The 23,778-nt window shown below is 44.5% G+C and overlaps 1 protein-coding gene across 1 annotated transcript in view; it reads right to left on the bottom strand.

Moving 5' to 3' along the window:
• ak4 (adenylate kinase 4) overlaps positions 1-21,984 on the bottom strand; it is a 98,079-nt gene extending 76,095 nt beyond the window's left edge. The window contains exons 1-2 of the mRNA XM_085982704.1: positions 21,720-21,984; positions 21,159-21,370 (exon numbers count right to left, since the gene is read on the bottom strand). Of these exons, the coding sequence (XP_085838830.1) occupies positions 21,159-21,303 (145 nt within the window). The 5' untranslated portion in view covers positions 21,304-21,370; positions 21,720-21,984. The remainder of the gene's footprint in view (positions 1-21,158; positions 21,371-21,719) is intronic.
• Between the last annotated feature and the right edge of the window lie 1,794 nt (positions 21,985-23,778).

Raw genomic sequence — 23,778 nt, 5'->3', positions numbered from 1 at the left:
TTAATAATAGATTCTAGCATTTTCCCTACTACTGATGTCAGGCTAACTGGTCTGTAATTCCCCGTTTTCCCTCTCCCTCCTTTCTTAATTAATGGGATTACATTTGCTACCATCCAATCTGCAGGAACCGTTCTAGAATCTATGGAATTTTGGAAAATGACAACCAATGCATCCATTATCTCTATAGCCAACTCTTTCAAAACCCTAGGATGTAGGCCATCAGATCCAGGGGATTTATTGGCTTTCAGTCTCATTTATTTCTCCAGTACTACTTTTTACTAATACTAATATTTTTCAGTTCCTCATTCTCACTAGAAGCTTGGTTGTCCACTATTTCCGGGAAGTTTTTTGCGTCTTCTTCCGTGAAGACAGACACAAAGTATTTGTTTAATTTCCCTGCCATTTCCTTATTCCCCATTATAATTTCTCTTGTCTCAGCCTGTAAGAGACCCACATTTACTTTAGCTAATCTTTTCCTTTTTACAGAGGGCATGAGGGGAGATAGGAGAGAAACTAGAGAAAGATGTGAGTTCAGGGCTAGGGCTGTGGGGGGAACATTAGAAGTAGTTTGGCTTGGTGGGCTAGGGGAAGGGAGGGAAGCAGTAGAGGCAGCTGAACGGATGGTCTCAATCTTAGTGACAAAGAAGTCGATGAGCTCCTCGCACTTGTTGTTGGAGGTGAGGTTGGAGGAAGCAGGAGAGAGGGGTTTAAAAAAATGTTTTGTAGTGGAGGAGAAGCCGGGGGTTATCTTTGCATTCCAGGATGTTCCTAAGACGGAACAAACTCCACGAGTGGCTCTCAATGCTATTTACTGACTTGTGGATTTATTTTGTTTTTAAGCAAAGAAAAGTATCCCTTCTGGTTTTCCCTCACAAATTTAACAACTCCAAATTAAAGTGGTGACTGGCAACCGTTTTGCTGTTTTACCTGGTGTTACTTGTGAATTTGAAAGTACTAACAAACACTTCTTAAGCTGCTTAACCAGGAAAAATAGTGAAGCTTTATGGAATCTCCTAGTGAGCACTGGGAGTAAGAGGGAAACTGAAACAGAAAGCACCAGGAAAAATATTTGGAAAGTTTAATGTGTTCTCTGAAGCCCAAATTGAGGTTTGTTGATAGTTGACTGTAAAACTGAGATGCTCTTAAAATAGTATGTGGTCCAGATAACTCGCACCCACTAATTAAAGGAGGTGAGGACAAAATTAGTGAAATGATATTTGTGCAAGTTTGCTAAATTCAGAAGATATCTTCAGTACTGTATTTTAGAAAGGGTGAAGAGACATACCCTAGTTACTGAGAGAACTAGAGAACACTTGGAAAATCTGAACTTATTAAGTGACAGTTGACAAGGACCGAGAAACAAGAAAGTTTGCCTTTTTAATTTACCCACATTTTAAAAACTGATCAAAACCAATTCTGCTACAAAAGCAAAATACTGCAGATGCTGGAAATCTGAAGTAAAAACAGAAAATGCTGGAAATACTCAGCACGTTAGGTAGCATCTGTGGAGAGAGAAACAGAGTTAACGTTTCAGGCCGCTGACCTTTCGTCAGGATGAAAGGTCACAGACCTGAAATATTAACTCTGTTTCTCTCTCAACAGATGCTGCCTAACCTGCTGAGTATTTGCAGCTGTTTCTGTTTTTATAAACAGTTCTGCATTTGATTAAATTTGTATTCAGTAATGTTAATTTAAGCACTTTAATTTCACCAGCTGGTAATTTGCTCTTAACAAGGAGAAATTTGCTAACTTGCCTTCCTGATATTTTATTTTCCTTTTAATCACAGTTTAAAAATACATAATATTTAAATCTACACTTGATAAGATTTGTACTCAATAAAGAGAAGGAAACAATGTGCATTAATTACAATGCACCTTATCATGGCCTCAGAGCACCCCAAAGCACTTTCCCACCAATTGATTACTTTTGAAATACACTCACCATTCGGTAAGCAAATATGGCAGCCAATCTGAACACAGTGAGGTTCCAAAACAGCAAATGATTGATTAGATAATCTAGTTTTGGGTGTGTTGGTTGAGGGAGAACATATGGTCAGGAAACTAGAACTCCCTACTATTCTTTTCAATAGTGCCAGGGAATATTTTACAACCACCTGATCAGGTAGACAGGGCCTCAGTTTAACTGTTAACATCTCATCCAAAAGGCAACACTGCCAACAATGCAACACTCCATCAGTATTACTTAAACCCATGATCATCTGACTCAAATGGTGAATACTACCAATTGAGTCAAGCTGGTATTTGTTGCACATGCCAACAGAACATGCGACCAGGAGCTGGCCTGATTGACGGACGTGGCTCCCTTGAACACAGCGGAGAATGCTGCAGCAGAAGCCAGGAGTTTGTGGTGCTAGGGCAGTGATCGCCCGGAGGCGGGGGGGGTGCGTTACAGAATGGCTTACAGAAACATAGAAACATAGAAGATAGGAGCAGGAGTAGGCCATTCGGCCCCTCGAGCCTGCTTCACCATTCAATGAGATCATGGCTGATCATCCAAATTCAGTACCCTGTCCCTGCCTTCTCCCCAAATCTCTTGATCCCTTTAGCCTTAAGAAATATATCTGTGATAAATCCATGTAGTGAGACAAGGACTCGAAGAGGCGATATCGTAGAATTAGCACGAGTACTTTATTAACAAACAGAGTAACAAACATCATGCCTGCATCCTGGCATTTCACCTTTGCTGACCTTCACAGGAAGCAAACCTCTGACCTTAGCAGCAGCACTGGCTACAGCACCACCTGGTGGATAACCTTAATCATAACATCCCAGATTACTATATCCCTGCCCCCTTAAGATTTCAGTATGAATTTCTTAAACAACCATTCCTGAGGGTCACATAAGGAGGCTCCATTCATCATGTTCCATACTTGACGAATCTAACAGTTCAGTATCAATCTCTCTGGTGGCTTGCGAGGCCTTTGTGAACGTCTAACAGTAAAGTCCCTGATTGTTTGTGGTGAAGCCACCAGCTGCTCCTGAGCAGTGCTCAGAGTATCTGACTCTGCAACGATGGTTTCCTCTTGATGAATAGGTTCCTGTGGAATTGTCTCTGTCGCTGGTGGTGGCACCACAGATGCACTTGGATAACTGGGGGCAACCCTGTCTCCAGTCATTGCATCTGGAACCTTAATTTCAATTTCCCCTTGTCTGGGAAGTATCTGATCTACATGTCTGCGTACTACCCTACCATCTCCCAACATGACCTTGTATGATACTGGACCTGTCATTGAGTCTATGAAGCCAGGAATCCACTTTGGTCCATAACTGAAATTCCTGGTAAGGACCGCATCTCCTTCTCCAAAACTTCGGCTCTTTGTTCTTTTGTCATGGTTCTCTTTTTGTTTGTTTTGTCTGTTTTCCATTTTCCTTTTTAGGTCTGGGTGGACAAGGTCAAGAGTGGAGCGTAGTCTACGACCTAATAACATCTCAGCAGGAGAGAGTCCTGTGGTGGATTGAGGTGTTATTCTGTAGCTGAACAGAACCCGTGACACTTTGGCTGCTAAACTCCCTTCTGCACTTTTTTTCATCATCTCCTTAAATGTTTATACGGCTCTCTCCACAAGTCCATTCGAGGACGGATGATATGGAGCCAAGGCCACCTGCACTATGCCATTTTTTCTCAAGAACTCTTTTGTCTCTGTACTCACAAAACAAGTGGCATTGTCACTCACCACGATCTCCGGTAGCCCTTGATTACTGAAGCTCCGACGCAGGTAGTCTATAGTAGTAGTGGCGGAAGCAAAATTTACAGGATAAACATCCATCCATTTGGAATGTGCATCAATGATTATGAGGAACATCTTCCCCATGAATGGACCCACATAATCTAAGTGCAATCTTCTCCATGGTTTATCCGGCCACTCCCAGGGGTGGAGAGGAGCCGCTGCTGGTGCCTTCCGGTTTTCCTGACAAGTGCTGCATGGCTTGACTAGATTTTCTATCTCCTCATCTAGCTTTGGCCACCACAAGTAACTCCTAGCCAAGGCTTTCATATGAGAGACCCCAGGATGACACTGATGTAGTTGCTCTAGGATAGACTGTCGTGCTGGCTGTGGAATAATCACTCGTGCTCCCCACAACACGCAACCATCCTGCACACTCAGCTCTGTTTTCCTGACACTGTAGGGTGTGAAGTCAGCCCCTTCCAGATGCTGTGGCCATCCCCTCACCACATATTCTCGAACTCTAGACAGTACTGGATCTTTACCTGTCCATGTTCTTACTAGCTCTGCAGTCACAAGTGCTGTATCAGTGTCCTCCAACATCAAAACTCTGTCTTCTGGAGCTGCACGGATAGGTGTGCCTGGCAGTGGAAGACAGCTCAAGGCATCTGCGTTCCCATGGTACTTGCCTGCCTTGTAGACGATGACATACTCATATGCCCTCAACGTCACTGCCCACCTCTGGATCTGGGGTGACACCATCTGTGGAACTGCTTTCATTTCATTGAAAAGAGAGAGAAGAGGTTTATGATCGGTGCATATGGTGAACTTCCTGCCATATATGTACTTGTGGAACCTCTGTAACCCAAACATTACTGCTAACCCCTCTTTGTCTAACTGGGAATAGTTTTTTTCCGCTGGTGTCCGGGACATAAACCCTATTGGTCTTTCAGTTCCATCTTCCATGCAGTGTGAAAGAACTGCCCCCACCCCGTAAGGTGAAGTGTCACAAGAGAGAATGATGTCTTTCTCTGCATTGTAGTGAACCAGCACATCCGATGACAGCATCAGTTTCTTGGACTGTTCAAATGAAACCCCTGCTCCTCTCCCCACTGCCACTGTGTCTCCTTGCGCAGTAGTTTGTGAAGAGGTGCTAACACAGTTGACAAGTTTGGTAAAAACCTGTTATAATAGTTCAGCAGTCCCAGGTAAGCTTTTAACTCAGCCACATTTGTAGGAGCAGGGGCATCCTGCAGTGCTTGTACCTTCTCCTTGAGTGGATGGAGCCCGGTGGTGTCCACTCTGTGTCCCAGGAACACTGCCTCATTCCCCAGGAAGGTGCACTTACTCCTCCTGAGCCGGAACCCTGCCCTCTCCAATCTCTGTAGTACCTCTCTCAGAGTGCTCAGATGCTCCTGGTCAGTTCTTCCCGTCACCAGAATGTCATCCAGATAGATGGAAATATGTGGAATCCCTTGCAGTACACCTTTGATTGTCCTCTGGAAGATAGCTGGACTAGATGAGACACCAAACGGTAAGCGGTTATATGTAAACAAGCCCTTGTGTGTATTTATGGTGACATACTTCTTTGATTCGTCATCCAGTGTAATCTGCAAGTAGGCATGACTCATATCCAACTTTGTGAATTTCTTTCCTCCAGCCAGGTTTGCAAAGAGATCCTTTGTTTTGGAAATCGGATACTGCTCTAGTTTGGACACCCGATTGACTGTCAATTTATAGTCTCCACAGAGTCTTACCGAATTGTCCGGTTTTAAAACAGGTACTATGGGAGCTACCCATTCCGAACATTTCACTGGCTCCAGTATGTTCTCTCTCAATAGACGGGCAAGCTCAGCCTCTACCTTTGGCTTCATGGCATAAGGTCGTTGTTTAAAAAACCTTGGCGGTGCCTCCTTGTCTACATAAATCTTAGCTGGGGGCCATTAAATGTGTCAAGTTCCTCCTTGAACACATTCTCATGTTCACTCAACACTTCTTGCAAAGTCAACTGTTTGCCCGCATCTATTTGATGTACTGCTCCCCAGTCTAATTTAAGTTCTTTTATCCAGCCCCGACCTAACAGGTTTGGTCCGGTACCCGATACTATAACTACAGGTAGCTGTTCCACTGTGTCCCTGTGTTGCACAGTTACATTAGCTGTACCTAATGTCGCTACTCGTTCACCTGTATATGTTTAAGATGCAGGGAGCAAGGTTTTAACTCTGGAACTTTTGCACGGTTCCACAATTTTGAGTACTCTGCCTTGTTCATTATGGTCACGCCGCACCCTGTATCCACTTCAAATTTCACCTTTGAGTCATTTACTGTCAGTTGCAATGTGATAGGAGCCATAAGAACATAAGAAATAGGAGCAGGAGTAGGCCAATCGGCCCCTCGAGCCTGCTCCGCCATTCAATAAGATCATGGCTGATCTGATCCTAACCTCAAATCTTCTATCACTCTGCACCCACCCGAACCCATGTGATCTCCCGGGAGAGGCGAAAAACCAGATAAAAGACCCAATGGCCAATTTGAGAGAAAAAAATCTGGGAAATTCCTCTCCGACCCATCTAGGCGATCGAAATTCTTCCAGGAGATCACTCTGCCCCTATATTTTCTACAGTACTTACCTTCTGTAAAGGCGATCTCCACCCCAGCCAGGAACAGGAATAAAACCATCTCCTGAAATCTAACACAGAATTAGAACACAGTAGGAGCAGAACCAGGCTACATGGCCCCTGGGCGCACTCCACTACCCACAGGGCCATGACCATTCCGAACCTAGACTCATGTCCAATTTCCTGCCCGCTCCCCGTAACCCTTAATTCCCTTTACCTCTAGGAAACTATCTATTTCTGTTTTAAATTTATTTAATGATGTAGCTTCCACAGCTTTCTGGGGCAGCAAATTCCACAAACCTACCACCCTCTGAGTGAAGAAGTTTCTCCTCATCTCAGTTTTGAAAGAGCAGCCCCTTATTTTAAGATTATGCCCCCTAGTTCTAGTTTCACCCTTCATTGGGAACATCCTCACCGCATCCACCCGATCAAGCCCCTTCACAATCTTATATGTTTCAATAAGATCGCCTCTCATTCTTCTGAACTCCAATGAGTAGAGTCCCAATCTACTCAACCTCTCCTCATATGACCACCCCCTCATCCCCGGAATTAACCGAGTGAACCTTCTTTGTACTGACTCGAGAGCAAGTATGTCTTTTCTTAAGTATGGACACCAAAACTGTATGCAGTATTCCAGGTGCGGTCTCACCAATACCTTGTACAACTGCAGCAATACCTCCCTGTTTTTATATTCCATCCCCCTAGCAATAAAAGCCAACATTCCATTGGCCTTCTTGATCACTTGCTGCACCTGCATACTAACTTTTTGAGTTTCGTGCACCAGGACCCCCAGATCCCTTTGTACTACAGTACTTTCCAGTTTCTTGCCATTAAGATAATAACTTGCTCTATGATTTTTCCTGCCAAAGTGCATAACCTCACACTTTCCAGCATTGTATTCCATCTGCCAAATCTCTGCCCACTTACTTAGCCTGTCTATGTCCCTTTGCAGGTTTTTTATGTCCTCCTCACTCATTACTTTCCGTCCCATCTTTGTATCATCTGCAAACTTTGATATGTTACACTCGGTCCCCTCCTCCAAATCGTTAATATAGATTGTAAAGAGTTGGGGACCCAGCACTGACCCCTGCGGAACACCACTAGTTACTGGTTGCCAATCTGAGAACGAACCATTTATCCCAACTCTCTGCTTTCTGTTAGAGAGCCAATCCTCCACCCACGCCAGAATATTACCCCCAATCCCGTGATTTTTTATCTTGAGCAATAATCTTTTGTGTGGCACCTTGTCAAATGCCTTTTGGAAGTCTAAATACACTCCGTCCACTGGTTCCCCTTTATCCACCCTGTATGTTACTTCCTCAAAAAACTCAAGCAAATTTGTCAAACATGACATCCCCTTCATGAAACCATGCTGAGTTTGTCCTATTAAATTATGTTTATCCAAATGTCCCGTTACTGTCTCCTTAATAATGGACTCTAACATTTTATCAACCACAGATGTTAGGCTAACAGGTCTATAGTTTCCAGCCTTCTGCCTACTACCCTTTTTAAATAAGGGTGTTACATTAGCAGTCTTCCAATCTGCCGGGACCTTTGCTGAGTCCAGGGAGTTTTGGAAAATTATTACCAATGCATCCACAATCCCTACCGCCACTTTCCTCAAGACCCTAGGATGCAAGCCATCAGGTCCAGGGGATTTATCCGCCTTGAGTCCCATTATTTTACCAAGTACCACTTCCTTAGTGATTTTAATCATATTTAGTTCCTCCCCCCCCTAGAGCCCCCTGTTTGTCCAGTGTTGGGATATTCTTAGTGTACTCTGCTGTAAAGACTGATACAAAATAACTGTTCAGTGTTTTTGCCATCTCCATGTTTCCCACCATTAATTTCCCGGTCTCATCCTCTAAGGGACCAACATTTACTTTAGCCACCGTTTTTCTTTTTATATAACTATAGAAAATTTTGCTGTCTGTTTTTATATTTTTTGCTAATTTACTTTCATAATCTAACTTCCCTTTCTTAATCAATCTTTTAGTTATTTTTTGCTGTCTTTTAAAGACTTCCCAATCTTCCATCCTCCCACTAGATTTGGCTACCTTATATGCCCTTGTTATTAGTCGGATACTATCTTTAATTACTTTACTTAGCCACGGATGGCTATCTTTTCTTTTACACCCTTTTTTCCTCAGTGGAATATATTTTTTTTGGAAGTTGCAAAATAACTCCTTAAATGTACACCACTGATCATGTACCGTCTTACCCTTTAATCTATTTTCCCAGTCCACTCTAATCAATTCCGCTCTCATACCTTCATAGTCTCCTTTATTCAAGCTCAGCACGCTTGTTTGAGATCCAACCTTCTCACCCTCTAATTGAATATGGAATTCAACCATGTTATGGTCACTCATTCCAAGGGGATCCTTTACTAGGACATTTTTAATTAATCCTGTCTCATTACACAGGACCAAATCTAAGGTTGCTTGCCCCCTGGTCGGTTCAGTTACATACTGCTCAAGAAACCCATCCCTAATACACTCAATGACCTCATCCTCAAGGCTGCTCTGCCCAATTTGATTTGTCCAGTTAATATGATAATTGAAATCCCCCATAATTATAGCTGTTCCCTTATTACAAGCCTCAACTATTTCCTGATTAATACTCCGTCCAACAGAGTTGCAACTGTTCGGAGGCCTATAGACTATGCCCACTAGTGTTTTTTTCCCCTTATTATTCCTTATCTCCACCCAAACTGTTTCACTATCCTGCTCCTTTGACCCAATATCATTTCTCTGTATTATAGTGATTCCTTCCTTTATTAACATAGCCACCCCACCTCCTCTCCCTTCCTGTCTGTCCTTCCTAATTGTTAAATAACCTGGTATGTTTAATTCACAGTCATGGTCACCCTGCAGCCATGTTTCTGTAATGGCCACAAGATCATACCCATATGTTGTTATTTGTGCTGTTAACTCATTCATTTTGTTACGAATGCTACGTGCATTCAGATAAAGAACTTTCAAATATGTTTTGTAACACTTAGTTCCTGTTTTTTCCCTTTTTAGTGCTTTACTTTTTACTCCATACCTTCTGTCCCTTCCTGACACGTTCTGTTTTTTAATTCCCCCACTGCTACCTAAGTCTATGACCTTCTCTGTTGTCATTTCTATTATTTGCTCTCTTGAAACCTCCCCCCGACTAATTAGTTTAAAGCCCTCTCTACAGCCCTAGTTATATGATTCGCCAGGACTCTAGCCCCAGCACTGGCCAAGTGGAGCCCGTCCCAATGGAACAGCTCCCTCCTGTCCCAGTACCGGTGCCAGTGTCCCAAGAAGCAAAACCCATTTCTCCCACACCAGTCTTTGAGCCACGCATTTAACTCTTTAATTTTATTTATCCTAGCCAAATTCGCTCGTGGCTCAGGTAATAACCCAGAGATTATTACCCTTGAGGTTCTATTTTTTAATTTGACCCCTAGCTGCTCATACTCCTTTAACAGAACCATCTTCCTTGTCCTATCTACGTCGTTTGTACCAACATGGACCATGACAACTGGATCCTCCCCCTCCCACTCCAAGTTTCTTTCCAGCCCAGAAGAGATGTCCTTAACCCTGGCACCGGGCAGGCAACACAGCCTTCGGGACTCCCGCTCTTGACTGCAGAGAACCCTATCTATCCCCCTAATGATACTATCCCCTACCACTACAACATTTCTTTTTACTCCCTCCACTTGAATGGCCCCCTGTACCACGGTGCTGTGGCCAGGTTGCTCACCCTCCCTGCAGTCCCCGCTCCCGCCCTCACAGGGAGTAAGAACCTCGATCCTGCTGGACAAGAGCAAGGGCTGCGTCTCCTTCAACACTACATCCTGGATCCCTGTACCTTCCTCACTCATAGTCACACCGTCCTGTCCCTGACCACGGACTACATCTGCAGTAATTAACTTCATAGGTGTGACCATCTCCTGAAACATAGAGTCCAGGAACTTCTCCCCCTCCCTGATGTGTCGCAGTGTCTGAAGCTCGGTCTCAAGCTCCATAACATGGAACTTGAGTTCCTCTAGCAGCAAACACTTGTCGCAGATGTAATCACCGTGAGCCTCAATGGGGTTCACCGGCTCCCACATCTCGCAACAGTAGCACATCACCTGCTCCATTCTATATAATTAATTAAATTTCTTATTATTAGTTATGAAGACCCTGCCCAGGTATAGATGATAATATCACACCACTATTCAATAGGACTTACCAACTTAAAGGTATAAAAGAGAAGAGCAGGAAGAAAACCAACCAACCAGCTGATCACCAACCTCCTCCTTGAATACTGTCTGTGGGGCCTGTTTGGTTGACTCGTCTCGCTGCTCCGCTTCCGCAGTGCTGTCTAAGCCTGGGAGTGGGGGGAAAAACAGAGCAAAAAATACACCCTCACCTCCCACTTGCCCGAACTCTCCCACTTACCAAAACTCCAGCAGCACTCAATGCACAAAGCACTCTGTGCACCGCACTAGCCCCGCCCCGTTTATACCCAGATTCTACTTCCAGTTTAAACTGCCCAACAGTTTAATATACCCTTAAAAAATTAAACTTACTTCAAATAATTGACTTTTTAACACATTAAAATTCACAAAATACTCTTAAATGATTTTTCTCCCACTTACCAAAACTCCAGCAGCACTCAATGCACAATGCACCACTTTTGGAATGTTCTCTAACATGCTATACATTATGAACATGTCCTCTTCTTCCTCAGCTTCCCTGCTGATGTGGTGTGCTCCATGTTTTTTCACTTCTCTCCCTTGGTTTTGCTGTCCTCCCCCTTTTGGTTTGGATTCCTCCACAGGTGATTTTGCCCTGCAAGCTCGTTTTATGTGTCCTTGTTTCTCACACTTGTAGCACTTTTCCTCCAGAAACCGGCATTCACTCGCCAGGTGATCGCCCTTGCATCTATAACATGCCTTCACACGTTGTGGTTTCTGACGCATGTTTAACTTGTGCACAACAACCTGACCTGCAACTTGCTTAGCCTTAGCCCTGTCTGAACCCTGTATTTCTTTTACATCTCGGTTCGCTGTCTCTATGGCTTGAGCAAGTTCCAATGCTTTTTCATAAGTAAGCCCAGTCTCGGATAATAATCTGCGCTGCATTCGGTCGTCCATTATTCCGCAAACTAGCCTATCTCTCAGCATTTCCTTCAGGTTGTTCCCATAATTGCAATCTTGTGATCATTTACGCAACACCGCGACATAGTCCATTACATTCTCTTCCTTTTTCCTGTTCCTTGAATTAAACTTGAACCGCTGTACAATCTCACTCGGCTTAGGGTTGAAATGTTCTTTTAGCAAGGCCACTAATTCAACAAATGATTTGTCTCCAGGCTTTTCAGGACTGAGCAGATTCCTCATCAAACTGTAGGTTTGGCTTCCCACTGAACTAAGCAGAATGGCTTTCCTTTTTCCGGCATCATTTATTTCATTTGCTTCGAAAAAATAACCCAACACTTCACAGTATTCCTCCCAGGTTTGTGCTTGAATATCAAAAGCGGAGACCGTTCCTACCATGGCAGCCATGCTCTCTTCCAACTGGTAGCTAACTTTAGCTTGTGATTTTGTTGTTTAAAACGTCCTGGCAGACTTCTCTTCTTAATCCAAGGTCCTTTTTACCTCATCGCCAAATGTGATAAATCCATGTAGTGAGACAAGGACTCGAAGAGGCGATATCGTAGAATTAGCACGAGTACTTTATTAACAAACAGAGTAACAAACATCATGCCTGCATCCTGGCATTTCACTTTTGCTGACCTTCACAGGAAGCAAACCTCTGACCTTAACAAGAAGCAAACCTCTGACCTTAGCAGCAGCATTGGCTACAGCACCACCTGGTGGATAACCTTAATCATAACATCCCAGATTACAAAAATATCCAACTCCTTCTTGAATATATTTAATGAACTGGCCTCCACCGCCCTCTGTGGCAGAGAATTCCATAGGTTCACCACTCTCTGGGTGAAGAAATTCCTCCTCATCTCAGTCCTAAGTGGCCTACCCCTTATCCTTAGACTATGACCCCTGGTTCTAGAATCCCCGGCCATCGGGAACATCCTTCCTGCATCTAGTCTGTCCAGGCCTGACAGAATTTCATAGGTTTCGATGAGATCCCCTCTCAATCTTCTAAACTCCAGTGAGTATAAGCCCAATCAACACAATCTCTCCTCATACGTCATTCCTGCCATCCCAGGTATCAGCCTGGTGAATCTTCGCTGCACTCCTTCCATGGCAAGAACATCCTTCCTCAGGTAAGGCGACCAAAACTGCACACAATACTCAAGGTGTGGTCTCACCAAGGCCCTGTACAACTGCAGCAAGACATCCTTGTTCCTGTACTCAAACCCTCTTGCTACAAAGGCCAACATACCATTTGCCTTCTTAACCGCCTGCTGCACCTGCATGCTTACCTTCAGCGACTGGTGCACAAGAACAGCCAGGTCTTTTTGCACTTCCCCTTCTCTCAATCTATTGCCATTCAAATAATAATCTGCCTTCTTGTTTTTGCCACCAAAGTGGATAGCCTCACATTTATCCACATTATAGTGCATTTGCCATGTTTCTGCCCAATCACCCAACCTGTCCAAATCGTACTGGAGTTTCACGACATCCTCCTCACAGCATACCCTCCCACCCAGCTTTGTGTCGTCTGCAAATTTGGAGATATTACATCCAATTCCCTCGTCCAGATCATTAATATATATTGTGAACAGCTGGGGTCCTAGGACTGATCCTTGCGGTACCCCACTAGTCACTGCCTGCCACTCGGAAAACAACCCATTTATTCCCACTCTTTGCTTTCTATCTGCCAACCAGTTCTCTATCCAAGTCAATACATTGCCCCCAATCCCATGTGCCTTAATTTTGCATGCTAATCTCTTATGCGGGACCTTATCGAAAGCCTTCTGAAAGTCCAAATACACCACATCCACTGTTTCTCCCTTATTTATTTTACCAGTTACATCCTCAAAAAATTCCAGTAGATTAGTCAAGCACAATTTACCTTTTGTAAATCCATGTTGACTTTCCAAGTGCTCTGTTATTATATCTTTTATAATGAACTCTAGCATTTTCCCCACGACCGATGTCAGGCTTACATTATAGATATGTGAAGAGAAAAAGATTCCCTGCTTTTTCTCTACCACCTTTTTTGAATAGTGGGGTAACATTAGCTACCCTCCAATCTATGGGTACTGTTCCAGAGTCTATCGAGTTCTGGAAGATGACCAGCAATGCATCTACTATCTCCAGGACCACTTCCTTAAGTACCCTAGGATGTAGATTATGAGGCCCTGGGGATTTATCGGCCTTCAATCCCGTCAATTTCCCCAACACCATTTCCCTACAAATATTGATTTCTTTCAGTTCCTCCCTCTCATTAGACCCTATGTTCCCCGACATCTCTGGGAGGTTATTTGTGTCCTCCTTTGTGAAGACAGAGCCAAAATATGTATTTAATTGGTCTGCCATTTCTTTGTTCCCCATTATAAATTCCCCTGATTCTGACTGTAAGGGACCTACGCTTGACTTCACCAATCTTTTTCTCTTCACATATCTATAAAAGCTTTTACAGTCAGTTTTTATGTTCCCTGCAAGCTTACTTTCATACTCTATTTTCCCCCTCTTAATTAACCCCTTTGTCCTCCTTTGCTGAATCCTAAACTGCTCCCAATCCTCAGGTTTGCTGCTTTTTTTGGCCAATTTATATGTCCTCTCTTTGGATCTTAAGTTATCCCTAATTTCCCTTGTTAGCCACGGTTGAGTCACCTTTTTTGATTTATTTTTATGCCAAACTGGGATAAACAAATTCTGTAGTTCATCCGTGCGATCTTTGAATGTTTGCCATTGCCTATCCACCGTCAACCCTTTGAGTGACATTACCCAATCAATCCTACCCAACTTGCGTCTCATTCCATCATAATTCCATTTATTTAAATTCAGGACCTTAGTCTCTGAGTCAACTACTTCACTCTCCATCTTAATGAAGAATTCTATCATATTATGATCGCTCTGACCCAAGGGGCCTCGCACAACAAGATTGCTAATTAATCCTTTCTCATTGCATAATACCCAGTCTAAGATGGCCTGATCCCTAGTTGGTTCCTCGACATAGGGTCGCTTGTAGGGTCGGGGGTGATTGCAGGGGGTCGGAGACAGATCAGGGGCAGAGATGGGGGAATCGGTGATCACGGAGGGAGGGGGGCTCCGATTGTGGGCGGGGGCTCCCATCGCGGGGAAGGAAGCTGGTTAGCTTGGTGGGCCAGGAAGAACCACTCTAGCTCCTGCTGGCACACTAGCAGTACTGGAAAGGCACTTACCTCTTCCACGCAGCAGTCTTCGCCTCCCTTTAACTGCCAGGTTTCGTGAGGCCCGGGAAACCCGGCCGGCCAGGGTTACATTTAAAATGGAGATAAAATTTGACGCCGCAGCCTCATTAAAATATTTAAATGACCAACCCGCCTCCTGAGCAATGTTGCGTTTAATTTTTTTTTGGGTGCGCAGCCCCTTTAAGATAGGAAAAAATGCGCATGCTCAGTATACTGCGCAAACACATTTTTTCCTATTTAAAAGCTGGTGAGCTGGCTGCGCAGGAGCTGAAGAGTGCTGCGCAGCCACACAGCTTAAAGGGAACATTGTTCCTGGGAGTGCTTTGGTTGCCCGCCCCCCCATCCCGCCTCCATTAAAACTGGAAGATGGCTGGTTCGAAGTGTATTGGGTTTGGATTTGAGATTTTTGAAACATTTACATCCCATCCGACCCAAACCCACTCGTTTTTGAGGTGAAGCAGATGGTGGTCGGGAAGCGCAGTGCTTCTGAAGGCTGAGATTGTCGCATCAGATGGTCACAGACATCTGCAGCCTCTTAGAAGAAGACCTGCTACCTGGTGGCCACATATTACCACTGGCTATGAACGTCACCACTGCCCACAATTTTTTTGCCTCTGGTTCCTTCCAGGGCACTACCAGAGACATAGTGATTGTCTCACAAGTCAACTGCACATAAATGCATAAGGCAGGTGACGGATGGACTGTTTGCCAAGGCTGGGAGTTATGTAAACTTCCCCTGTGATGGCAATAGCCGGAATGAGCGGGAACTCGGATCTGTGTCTCTGACTGGCCTCCCACAGGGTGCCATCAACTGCACACGTGGTAATCCAAGCTCCCCCAGATCAACCACGAGCATTCGTCAACCGCAAGGGATTTCATTCCATCAATGTTCAGCTGGTGCGCCACCACAAGAAAAGGTTGTTGCAGGTCTGCGCTAGATTCTCTGGGAGCTGCCATGATGCTTTCAGGCTGTGGCAGTCCAACATCGCTGACCTGTTCATTCCTGGAACCAGCATTAAGGGATGGCTGCTAGGCAACAAAGGATATCCCTTTCAAACCTGGCTGATGACACCTCTGAGGAACCCCACCGATGAACAGCATGAGCCATATGTCAACCAGATATGTCATCGAGCAAGCCATTGGCATGCTCAAGATGCACTTCAGGTGCCTGGACAGGTCTGGAGGTGCCCTTCAGTACTCACCATCGAGGGTCTCTAGGGATAAACACAGTGTGCTGCATTCTGCAAAAACAAGCCACTCACCACTCCTCATCTAAATGAGGATTCCAATGGAGAGGAGGAAAAGGAAGATGGACCCCGATGCCAGACCAGCCTATTACATTGTTGCCAGGGATGCCCTAACAGCTCGAGGGTTCAGTTAGTCACTCACACTGGACCAAAGTAACCATTAAATCCCCTGCCCCCTTCTCTTTACCCGCCCCCTCGCCACTACCACCACACACTCACACTTACACAAGTAGTCCTGTAACCAACCATCCACCCATTGCACATGCATCAATTGGTCTCAGTCAATTCATGTCTTCGCATTCATCACCAAGCAACTGAAAACCCAAGTTGGCACTTGCCATGCAAGAGTGGTGAACATGGGAAATTGGTGCAAATTAATAAATTTTATGAGACTTAATAAATTAAAGATACTTACAACGGGTAAGATGTGGAAACGCTTTGAGAGGAGTTCCCACTTTCATAGAAATAGACATAGAAACATAGAAGATAGGAGCAGGAGTAGGCCATTCGGCCCTTCGAGCCTGCTCCGCCATTCAACGAGATCATGGCTGATCATCCAAACCCGAGCACCCGGTCCCTACACCGACAGCCATCCCACCCAAGCCCTATCCCCGTAACCCCACGTATTTAATCCCCCCTAACATTAAGGGTCCATTTTTTTTATTATTATTTTAAAAAAATTTTTTTTATCATGGCCAATCAACCTAACCCGCACATCTTTGGACTGTGGGAGGAAACCGGAGCACCCGGAGGAAACCCACGCAAACACGGGGAGAATGTGCAAACTCCACACAGACAGTCACCCGAGGCCGCATTGTCCCCTATTGCCATCGTCCCTTTCCTGGGCCAGCGGCACATCACTCCTGAATCTTTGCAGGAGAGCAGCTTGGAGCATACATCAGTTATGCTTTGTAAGGCCAAGGCTAATATATCTTTCATCCTGTTTAAGGCGGCAGAAATGTTGGCATCCATAGTTTGCACGGCTGCCATCAGGGCCTGCAGGGACTGATTAGTGTGCTGCGATTCAAGTTCCACAGAGGAGGACACTCTCTCAATGGAAGACATCCTTGTAATGGTCTGCGATATCAATCCACAAATATTTGAGCTGAACTCCTCCATCTTCTCTCAGATTGTGGAAAGCATGCCTGGCAGGACTGCCAGTACCTCGCACATTTGTTGCTGACCCTCTAGAATTCTCCTTTTGATTGATGGTCCCCCAGGTTCAGCATCTCTATCCAGCTGTGTAGAGCTTGGAGAGGGCTGTGCCCTCCAACACAGACTCTCCACAACTGTCCCTGCCACCACTCTCTGCTCGTGCTGATTGTGACATGTGATTCACCAGGTGACTTCCCACCTAACAGTCTAACAGGACCCACTGAAGTGCGTGCATCTACGCTGATGCCTGCTTCGCATGTGTCCTGTAACAGTACACCCTCAGAAGGCATCAGCTCCTTTGAGGAATCATCATCTGCAAAGGCTGCTGTTTTTCACGTGGTGGCCCTGGAGGAGAGAAGACATGGATATCATTTTGTCATGGGAATGTACAAATGTTGAAATCCACATGATAAAGGTGATCATATTTCATTCGTTGCTGAATTTAAGTCAACATGACTTAGGTTCGTATGAGATGTGGGTCGGAGACATTTAATACTGTCGCTGTGCAGCAGTGAAGTCTGAGTCTCGCCATCTCCAATGCTTAGGGTGCTGACATGCTGTTTATCTCCAGGGCCTCCTGCTCTGTATTTGTCAGCTCCAAAATCTGGTAGTCTGCCTCTGGTCCACACCCTCTCCCTTGTTCCATTCTTATCTATCCAGTCATAGCCAGAGAATCACCTGCAATGGCTTCTCTTCCCACTCCCATGCTGTTACCTCTGGAGTCCCCCAGGAAACTATCCTTGGCCCCCTCTTATTTCTCAACTACATGTTGCCCCCTCAGTGACATCATCCAAAATCACAGTGTCAGTTTCCACATGTATGCTGACAATACCCAGCTCTATCTCACCACCACCTCTCTCGACCCCTCCACTGTCTCTAAATTGTCAGACCGCTTGTCCTACATCCAGTACTGGATGATCAGAAATTTCCTCCAACTAAATATTGGGAAGACCGAAGCCATTGTCTTCGGTCCCCACCACAAACTCCGTTCCCTAACCATTGACTGCATCCCTCTCCCTGGCAACTGTCTGTGGCTGAACCAGACTGTTCGCAACCTTGGTGACGTGTTTAACCCTGAGATGAGCTTCCGACCACATATCCGCCTATTTCCACCTTCTTAACATCGCCCAACTCTGCCCTGCCTCAGCTCAACTGCTGCTGAACTCCTCATCCATGCCGTTGTTACCTCTAGACTTGACTATTCCAACACACTCCTGGCTGGCCTCCCATCTTCCACCCTCCATAAACTTTAAGCTCATCCAATACTCTGCTGCCCGTGTCCTAATTCGCACCAAGTCCCATTCACTCATCACCCCTGTGCTTGCTGACTTACATTCAGCAAAGCCTCGATTTTAAAATTCTCATCTTTGTCTTCAAATCCCTCCATTGCCTCGCCCCTCCCTATCTCTGTAACCTCCTCCAGCCCTACAACCCTCCGAGATATCTGCGCTCCTCCAATTCTAGCCTCTTGCACATCTACGAATGTAATTGTTCCACCATTGGTGGCCGTGCCTTCAGCTGCCGAGGCCCTAAGCTCTGGAATTCCCTCCCTAAACCTCTGCCTCTCTACCTCTCTTTCCTCCTTTAAGGTGCTCCTTAAAACCTACCTCATCTGCCCTAATATCTCATGTGGCTAATGTCAAATTTTGTTTGATAACGCTCCTGTGAAGCACCTTGGGATGTTTTACGACGTTAAAGGCGCTATATAAATGCAAGTTGTTGTTTTATTTTGGGCTCTTTTCTCCTGTAAATGGGCATGACAGGCCTCTGAGTGTCTGTAAGGCACGTGTGCACCGCTGGATGCAATGCATTCGGTGAGGGTGACTATGAGGCAGATGCATCACGAGTGTCACTGGCATGCATTTGAGAGCATGTGTTGAGAATTGGGTGAGCTGGATAAGGTAGGATCACATTACATAAGGATTGGGGTGAGTGGCAGAGGTGGATGGAGGAAGGGGGAGGTGAGGAAGTGCATTTAAATGGAACAATAAGTGCTGCTGAAACTAAGTGGCTGTGAGGAGTGATGTGATGCAGCACGCTTGACAAGGGCTAATTTTAAATTACTGCTTTTTTGGAGGAGTGACAATATCACCTCTTGTGAAAGTATTGTTTAGTTGTTTCTAGTTTGACAGAAAAGGCATAATTTGCTTCATAAAATGTAATTGTGTTGCAAAATAACTATTGCATTCAGGGGCAGACTGGCTCCTTGAAAGGGTGCAGGATTCTCATGGAAAAGGGGGGGTGGAGTGCCGATAATACAGCACTATGGAACCATTCCAGGGGGCACTCAGGAAATCTCCCGATTTCTCATATGACCAGACAGCAGATGGAAAGGAAAACTAAGTGACATATGAATGGTGCTGAAATAGTTAAGGGTGAGGCTGAAAGAGGAAACAAAATTAAAGCTTCCTTTGAATTAACAAACCACTCCTGCTATTTGACCCACAAACTGAAAGCAAAGATTATTTAAAACACTAGAATAATTTATCACAAAATAATGAGTTACACAGGCTACAATTTAAGCCACTATTTTGGTTGATGTATCAAACTGGTTGAGCTGGGCCTCATATTTCTTAGCATGTTGCTATGGTTATCCTTGAATCAATAACTTCTGCGCAACAGGCTCCTATCAAAATGATTTCACTTGGTTCCAATTCACTTGTTAGAATCAAGATGTAATGTTAAAAATTCTGGTGCTGTTGCAGCTTTTAAGCAAAAAGTTACAGTATTTTTGAAATGAAGTCTGTTCCTGTACAGATGGCTATAAGTTTAAAGCTGGTCATCATGTTACTAGTAATAGTTAAGTAAGTTACCAAGCTATTATGCAAACAAAAGATCTGAGGAAACACCAACTTTCACTAAATAAGAATAGTTTAGGGTTCCCATTTTCTGCAATGGAAAGGGGTTCCCTAAAAGAGGGGACTGGACCCGAGGCATGGTGTAACAAAGACATTTTGCACTTTTCATCTTTCAAAAGGTAAAAAGAATCATGTTTCTGCTGACAAAAAACAAATGCCATTGCTAACCTTTCATGATTGGGTTTGTATTGTGAGGTTCAGGCACTGAAGATCCTCGTGTGGTTCAGTGTATCTGGGGTTGAGAAATGAGCTTTGCTTGGTGGAGGGGTTAGTGTCCGAGCATCTCCGCTTACACTGTGGTTTAGGGGTTCTTCCTTTGGTTTCTGCTTTTCCTCCAGGCAGTTGGGGAGTAGTTGCAGATGAATGGCTAGAGATGAACACATCTAAGGAATAGGGAGGAGCTTTGTTAGCCAAGTTGAGGAATCCGGTGGATGAGTATCGCTGTCCCCTGTGCTGTATTCCTCAGTGGCCATATCATCTGCTGAGAAGGAGACGATGTGGCCACTGAGGCTGAGCCCTGAGTAGCTTTGTTTGGGAGAGTACTGCAGCTTCATGGCTTGGCATAGGTTGGTTCCATCTCGTGGGCTGGAGGGAAAAGGTTGCTGGTCTGATGTTGCCCTCTGTGTTTGGAGATGGCGTTGATCCTGCTGGTCCAGACTGCTGCTTCTCCAATTTATTTTCAGAACTGCAGCTGCCCCAGCTCTTGGGAAAGTGCCTGATATGCTGGGGTGTCAGTGATGGTGAATGAACCTGCTTACCCTTTTTAAAACTCCCACTCCAATGGCAACAGCCCCCCTCTGCACCCAACTCAGACTCTGGCCAACATCCCCTGGCAGCTGAGAGAAGTCTGAGCACATGTTGCAAAGCCGCGACACTATTCGAAGTAGAGCAGGGAGTTCTCCATGATGTCCTACCCAACATTTATCCCTCAACCAATACCACCAAAACAAGTTAATTGATCGTGACTGGTGTCCAAACTGGCTGCTGCATTTGCCTAAACAGCGATTGCACTTCACGCTGGCTGCGAAGTGCTTTGGGATCTCCCGAGGAGATGTCCTTTCTTATTCAAAATGCATCAAGTAGGTTGTCAAAAATAAAACTTTTCTGGGAGAGAGATGGGTGTCTCCCGACCAGTCTGAAAAGGTCCTTTATATATATGGTTCTCACTTCTAAAATTGCCATGAATGCACTGAGCTGTGATGGTGCATTGATGGTATGGTCCCTGCAGACTGACACGCACACACACTGGGCTGGGTGTTAAGTACCTACCAGGGTCTGATCTTGCATTCGAGCGCAGGGAATCGCCAGTCGATAAGTGTTTGAGCCCAAAGATTTTCGCTATTCTCTGAGAAATGGTCCCCTTCCCGGAGCCAGGCGGACCCAGAATGACAGCTCGGAATATTTTGGAAGCCATCTTTCAGACGGGCCAAATTAAATTAAATTCGGCAAAATGATTCAGGTTGAGAAAAAACCCGGGGGTCCTAAAGGGGGCGAAAAAAAACACCACTTTTCACAATCCAGACACAGTGCCAACGAATATACTCTTATTTATAAAATGTACCACAGTTAGTTTCTGAACCATATAACAATTTGCTAGTCTTACAATTAATATACTTCCAGACTCAATGAAGACTGACATTGCATATGAAAGTTTTTTAAACAAAAATGTGCAGTAAAAGTATTTAAATTCAATTCTACTGCACACTAAAACTAAAATTCCTTTATTTAAACATACAGACTTTTTAATACAATTTACAAACGACTTTCATATGCTGGGATACAACCGGTAAAATATTTGAAACATTTTGATTTTTTAAAATTCAAACTTACCTTCTCTCTATAAAGTCATCGTTGGTTTGCTGCAATATGGCGTAAAAAGGGATTGAACAAATTGTATCCGAGTCAGTGCATGAATTATACAGACTCGCCCACCGAAAGCCTGTATTTACTGTTCCCTAAATAGAAGATTTGTATTATTGGTGAAAACGGCGTTAAAGACAGGACTGATTTCGGCACGTTGTAAAAATGACGATCTCTGTCACCTCGCAGTGAAAGTATGCGGGCTCACGCCTCCCCAAAAGCACTCTGGACGTTGTAGTTTGCACGATGTCAATTGCACAGAAATGAAATTGACATACAAACTACAAATACCGAAGTAACAGCTGCTTGAGCAGAGCACCAAAACAGCGCATGCCCTTGTACGGCATGCAACACACCCCGCAGACTGGCTATGGGTCAGATTTAATTTTTTAAAGCTTGTTCCATTCTAACGGGATATGGACTTGAGGCAACCAGTAAGTCCGAATTTATTGCGTTGAAAATTAATCCCTTGTCTGGGTTATAGCTGTGTGTTTAATTTCATTTTTACAGTTGAGAGGTACCACAGAGGCAATGTCTTTCACATTTTGAATAAGCTATGATATGAAAGAACGAATTGGGCAACTCCTTGAAAATTCAGATCAGAAAAATGTAAAGATCAGGGTTGAAAAATGTAAAGCTCATGGTTGTAAAATGTTCTTTTTCTCCGCTCCTCTCCTCTCCCAAAGCTGCTAAATCTCGCTAACTCGCCCAAGTGATCATTCTTCATGTGTAAGCCTTGACAGTGAATGATGGCAGGCTGCTTGGTGGGAGGTACATTACAGTTCAGCCTCAGCCTGTCTTCACCACATTTGCACTGATTAGGAATGGGAAACCTAGCAGCCAACTTCGATACCTCTTACCACCACCACCTGGAACAGCACAGATCAAGGATCAAACCTGGGCCCTTCCTGATCTGCATAGCTTACTGCTACACTAGCTGGCTCATTTACCAACGGAGCCAGCAGAAGAGTTCCTATGGGTTTCCTTTATTCAGATGTAATGTGCTTTCTGAAGTAACCCTAACTTGGAGGGTGGTGGAAGAAGAGCTGCTCAGGTATCTTTAAAGGCATTATCATCTAAGGTAGCATGATTTAAATGGTACTATTTTGAGGGGGTGCAAGAGCAAAAGGACCTGGGGGTGCATATTTACAAATCTTTGAAGGTGGCAGGGCAAGTTGATAAGGCAGTTAAGAAAGTGCATGGAATATTTGGCTATGTAAATAGGCACATTGAATACAAAAGCAAGGAAGTCATGCTAAACCTTTACAAAACACTGGTTAGGCCGCAGCTGGAGTATTGTGTGCAATTATGGGCGTCACAGTTTAGGAAAGATGTCAAGGCATTGGAGTGGATACAGAGGCAGTTTACCAGGATGATACCAGGGATGAGGGACTTCAGTTATGTGGAGAGATTGGAGAAGCTGGGATTGTTCTCCTTAGAGCAGAAAAGGTTAAGGGGAGACCTAATAGAGGGTATTCAAAATTATGAGGGGTTTTGATAGAGCGAGTAGGGAGAAAACATTTCTTCTGGCAAGTGGGTCAGTAACCAAGGTCATAGATTTAAAATAATTAGCAAAAGAACTAGAGAGTAGATGAGGAGAAATTATTTCACACGGAGGGTTGTTATGATCTGGAACACACTACCTGAAAGGGCGGGGGAAGCAGATTCCACAGGAACTTTCAAAAGGCAATTGGACATGTGCTCGAAGAGGACTAATTTGCAGGATTATGGGGAATAGCTGGTGTGAGATTAAATTGGACAGCTCTTTCACAGAGCCACACAAGCCTAATGGGCCAAATAGCTGCCTCTGGGCTGTAAGGTTCTATTCTATCATGTTTCAGCACATTGACATCACATGCAAGTGGCAGGATGATGTTTTGCCAGTGAAATTATGTATTCCAATGTTGTTGATTCATAGTGTTTGCCAAAAAACAAAGGGGTGAATTTTAACCCCCAAAAATGGGTGCTTTGGGATCCGGGCAGATGTTAAAATTTTAAAAATCTCAAATCCGACCCCAACTCGCCCACT

This window comes from Somniosus microcephalus, chromosome 3 (assembly GCF_052327205.1).
Source record: "Somniosus microcephalus isolate GS21.2 chromosome 3, FLI_Smic_1.0, whole genome shotgun sequence".
NCBI classification, from domain to species: domain Eukaryota; kingdom Metazoa; phylum Chordata; class Chondrichthyes; order Squaliformes; family Somniosidae; genus Somniosus; species Somniosus microcephalus.
The sequence above is the reverse complement of the archived record's forward strand: the minus strand, read 5'-3'. Positions and strand labels throughout refer to the sequence as shown.